This window comes from Alosa pseudoharengus, unplaced genomic scaffold (genome assembly GCF_046254945.1).
Source record: "Alosa pseudoharengus isolate Yale_2024_CS ecotype anadromous, Long Island Sound unplaced genomic scaffold, YU_APseudo_1.1 YU_APseudo_1.1_scf_22, whole genome shotgun sequence".
NCBI classification, from domain to species: domain Eukaryota; kingdom Metazoa; phylum Chordata; class Actinopteri; order Clupeiformes; family Clupeidae; genus Alosa; species Alosa pseudoharengus.
Window position 1 is genome coordinate 16,894,711 of NW_027468680.1, and position 4,982 is coordinate 16,899,692.

At 47.5% G+C, this 4,982-nt stretch overlaps 1 protein-coding gene across 1 annotated transcript; it reads left to right on the forward strand.

Annotated features, from left to right (window-relative positions):
* The first annotated feature begins 2,846 nt into the window (after positions 1-2,846).
* On the forward strand, positions 2,847-4,215 carry tmem121aa (transmembrane protein 121Aa). Its single transcript, XM_076299915.1, has one exon. It carries the CDS (start codon positions 3,256-3,258, stop codon positions 4,213-4,215), a length of 960 nt encoding a protein of 319 aa, XP_076156030.1. The 5' UTR covers positions 2,847-3,255.
* Positions 4,216-4,982: the final 767 nt, after the last annotated feature.

Consider the following 4,982-nt stretch of genomic DNA (forward strand, 5'->3'; position numbering starts at 1 on the left):
CACAACATATTCAACTCATAAGTGTCGGAGGAGGAGAGGGGAAGGTTTGCTGCATGCCTACTGATGCTTGTCAGCTACTGTGTGCTCAAATGCAAATCAAGCCCCCAATTAAAACGTTTTTAAAAAGACTCTGTTTGTGTGAATACTGTCAAGGAGGCTTTTAATTTGCCGAGCTCAGGCGTCTTTCTTGCGAGCGGGATGTGTAAATATCTCTATTAGATACCCAGCAGCGCTTGCTCCGGATTCACAGCGAGAAATATCACTGCTCCCTCAGCCCCCCGAGTGGCTGTAAACTCTCCCAAAAAAAGAATGAAAACAGGAAGAATCTCTACAGAGTGGTTACATCATCAGGCCCCACAGGCGAGAGAGATACCCGACATTCAACATAGTGGGACCAATACAAAGAGGAGTTGAGAGGAGAGGAGCAAAAGTATGTATTTTTTAAAACATGTCTTTAAGAGAGACTTTCTGGGCAGTTCAGCTTTAGACAACCTGTTCAATGGAGTATGATTATGTATGTGTGTTGAATGAAAGGTGCTTGTGTTTGTGTTCATCAAAGAAAAGAAAAATTGTATGAGGAGGCTGTGTATGTATGTGTGTGTGTGTGTGTGTGTGTGTGTGTGTATGTATGTATGTGTGTGTGTGTGTGTGTGTGTGTGTGTGTGTGTGTGTGTGTGTTATTAAGGTATTGTATGACTGGGTGGGTGGCTGTGTATGGCTGTGGGTGTGTGCATGACTGAGTGGGTGCATTGATTGCTCTGATGAGTTCTCTCTGCTCTGTTCTAGCAGAGCCACCCCCCCCCCACCCCTCACACTTGTTTTGCCATTTTAATTAAACTCCTGATTTAACGCCTATACACACAAGCCCTTATTGCATCTCTACAGTACGTGTGTGTGAGTGAGTGTGTGTGTTTGTGTGTGTTCATTGTGCTCGGTTAGAGTGAGCATGCTTCTAGTCTCTCAGCGCCTTGATGAGATTTTAATTTGTGTTTATTAATCCAGACTTCATTAAGTGGCTTAGTGCCACCACCAGGAGAGACCTCTAGCAGGCTTTGAAAATAATATCTCATCATCTACATGCAGGGCATGTAGTTCTAGTTTGGTTCATAGAGAATGTGTGACAGACAGACGTCTTGCTATCGCTGGTGAGAATATATTCTTGCTGATGAGCCATCTTGCTGATGTACAGAGTGGCTTTGTTAGAGAAAGAGCCCGAAGAGGAAGACTGTGATCAATAGCACGCCAGACAAAAAGTGACCCTCTTGACCTCTTTATGGGTCCCCTGTGGTGGAGGTTGAAGCTCTTAGATCATAAGGAGATGGAGAAAGCTGAGGATGGGGGGTCAGCATCTTTAAGATTGTGTGTGTGAGTGTGTGTGTAAGAGAGAGGGAGATAGAGAGATTGAGAAAAAAAAAGAGAGAGAGAGAGAAAGAAAAAAGAGAAACCACTCTCTGTATTTTTAGGTGGGGAATATGTCAACATTTTAAGCATAGAAGGGAACAAGTCATCTCCTTTGTTGTGAGATTGTAGTCAGACGAGAGTGCCTGGAAGTCAGTGTGCCAGAGACTCAAACCACACATTAGCATTCAGTCTCTCCCACTCTGGTGCCTCAACTCACAGGATGTGATTAAAGTCTTCACACACACACGTACACGTACACACACACACACACACACACACACACGAAGGCACATGAGAACACACAGACACACACATACTGTATGTACACACACAAATACACACAAACCCACAGACACGCACCGACAGACACACTCATGTAGACAAACACACACACACTTGTAGACACACATTCACACACTGAGAGACATGAGCACACACACACACACACACTCTAGATAATCTCATGGCTCCCAGAATGCAGTTGGTTCCCCGCTGTGTCAGGCTCATAATCACTTATTATCGCTTTCTCAATGGAGCGGGTTGCTATGGAAGCCGGCAGATGTGAGCCTGCGAGAGTGTCTAATCGAACAGCGCATAGGTGCAGCATTAGCGATTAGTAAAGGCAACAAAATCTGCAAATCCATTACAAAATAGATTTGAATCAAGTGGTGCGCAATGTGCTATTCCAACACTAATGAGGTAACCTCTAAGTAAAACTGGGACTAAATCTGGCATTATTTGTGTGGACGTCCGTTAATTATGTTCAAATTATTTATGTTTATTTGGTCTAATTAAGTACAGACAAGCCCTTTGCTGACCACAAGGTGTTGAATCATTCAGAAGTAAATGAATTACCATTCAGTGGTGTAGAACATCTCACTACTGCCCCCTGTTGTTCTCATAAAATAATATTGGAAGGTTAAAAAAATAAGATATCTGATTTAGTCTCCCTCTCTGCCTCTGGTCCATCTCTGACTGTTTTTCTCCTCCCCTCTTGCTCAGGTCTGCTGAAGAAGAGCAGTCAACACACTCCAGAGGAAAACCAAAGGCTCGTTTTTCTCCCCTGGTTGACGCAGGCTGACAGCTGAGGGATCTCCTGTCTCCCTTTACCGTAGTGGATACGTCTGAGTGCTCAGCTGCCCGTCATAGGCGCTTCCCTGCACGGAGAGGCAAACCGCCATTGACCCGCCCCACCCCCCTCCCTCCACACCCACACACAGCCACTAAGCTGCCCACACTGTCTAACCTCAGCCATGATCTCAATCTCGGTGAGCTGACACCAATGACCCAAGTCACTGTTCTGGGATCAGCTATCCATCAAAAGCTCCCGTGTTTGATGACCTTTGGTGAACGGATGTATACCCACCCATTACACTGACTTGGCTTTGTAAGGTGGTCAAGATGAGCGTGGAGGTCATGAGGGGTCGTGTGAAACCCTGATTAAAAAGAAAAAGAAAAAAAAAACGAAAAGGCATCCTGCATCCTTCCCGGAGCCCATGGAAGTGCGTTGAGTAACCTGAAGCAGTACCACACACACACACACATGCACAAACACACACACACCCGCAACGCTCCCGGTCACCTGAGGGATTAAAAACAAACACCAGCCAGCCTCAACATCAAAAAACCTCTTCTCCTCCCTCCATTTGTTTCTGTGAGTTGTTTATTTATTTCCTGTACAGATTCCCTACAGCAAGAATGGATAGACTTCTTCAGAATACAGAGACAGGGTGGCAGTCTAACACACCATGAGCATATAATTACCATCTACTATACCAGCCGGTGCTTTAATGGACAGTTTAACTTGGAAAGAGTTGTGGTGTTCAAAGTTAGACACTTAGGGGAGAGTCAAACATGGTTTTGCCGCCACCTGACAAACGGCACGTGTGTCTAACCACCATCGTCATCATGACAAGCATGGCCTTCATGGATGCCTACCTGGTCGAGCAGAACCAAGGGCCCCGCAAGATCGGAGTCTGTATCATTGTTCTGGTGGGGGATATTTGCTTTCTCATAGTGCTTCGGTACGTGGCGGTCTGGGTAGGTGCCGAGGTCCGAACTGCTAAGCGAGGCTATGCCATGATCCTCTGGTTCCTCTACATCTTTGTGCTGGAGATCAAACTCTACTTTGTCTTCCAGAACTACAAGGCTGACCGGCGGAACTTAGAGACGGTAGCCCGCAAGGCACTGACTCTTCTGCTGTCGGTCTGCGTGCCGGGCCTCTACCTGGTTCTCGTGGCCCTGGACAGCATGGAGTACGTCCGCACCTTCCGCAAGAAGGAGGACATGCGGGGACGGCTCTTCTGGGTGGCCCTGGACCTGCTGGACGTGCTGGACATCCAGGCCAACCTGTGGGAGCCGCAGCGGACAGGCCTGCCCATCTGGGCGGAGGGCCTGATGTTCTTCTACTGCTACATCCTGCTGCTGATCTTGCCGTGTGTGTCGCTGAGTGAGATCAGTGTGCAAGGGGAGCACGTGTCCCCGCAGAAGATGATGCTCTACCCGGTCCTCAGCCTGGTCACCATCAACGTGGTGACAATCGTCATCCGCGGCGTCAACATGGTGCTCTTCCAGGACAGCCGCGTGTCCACCATCTTCATCGGCAAGAATGTGGTGGCCATCGCCACCAAGGCCTGCACCTTTCTGGAGTACCGCCGGCAGGTGAAGGAGTTCCCGCCGCCGCATGACCCTGCCGCCGGCATCGCCCTGGAGCTCCAGCAGAACTCCGTGGCCCACAATCAGACACTGCCCAATGCCACCACTACCAGCCTGCCCGAGGAGCCGTCGCCGCCCGCCGAGGTCATCAACACGTGACGAGCCAAACAATCCCTTCCTTCCTCTTCCTCCTCCAACCCCACCTCTCACATCTGTGTCTAGCAGCCACTACAGACTTGACACCCTTGACTGGACTGCTAAAACTTGTTTTTATCAGAGGAGTTGTTTTTTTGTAAAACACATAATCATAAATATGTATTTGTCCCAAGGAAGAGAGTTGGCAGCCTTTCAGGGTCAAGACGAACTCTCCAGTCCCTGAAAGAGGAATGTTGAAAAAATTCAGAAACTTCAGAAATTTCTTATTTTTAAAGAGGTATTTTTGAGAAAAAGGGAAAATCTTTCTGCTCTGGACTGGGGTAAAATGCAGCTTATAACAGCTGTTTTACAGCAAAAATAGAGCTTCTAGCAGCCAGTTTTCTGTGATAGTAAAGCTTTTCTTTTATAGTAGAGGGCTGCCTTCATGGATGGGGATTAGCACTAGTCCTAGATCAAATTATATTTTGAATGGAGATTCTCTATTTAAAGTGCGGTTTAATCCAGGACTGTGACAAATCTCTGTCTGGAAACAAGATGTTTGTTTTCAATCTTCTGATGCATCTCTCCCCATCAGATGTTTCTCTGGCACTGCCAAGATGATTCTCTGTGAATCCAGGATAGGAAAGCAAGCTGGGGGACGGGATGGTATTACAGAAGGGAAGGGGAAATGGCTGGGGGCTGGGTAGAGGTGGCAGGACTTAGTGGTGATTCATTCCAGCTAACTCGGTAAGCTGCTGACAGAGGCATGGAATTAAATGGTTCCAGGGTAG

Coding starts and splice junctions, on each gene's coding strand:
- tmem121aa (XM_076299915.1), top strand. CDS start 3,256: ATGGTTTTGCCGCCACCTGACAAACGGCACGTGTGTCTAACCACCATC.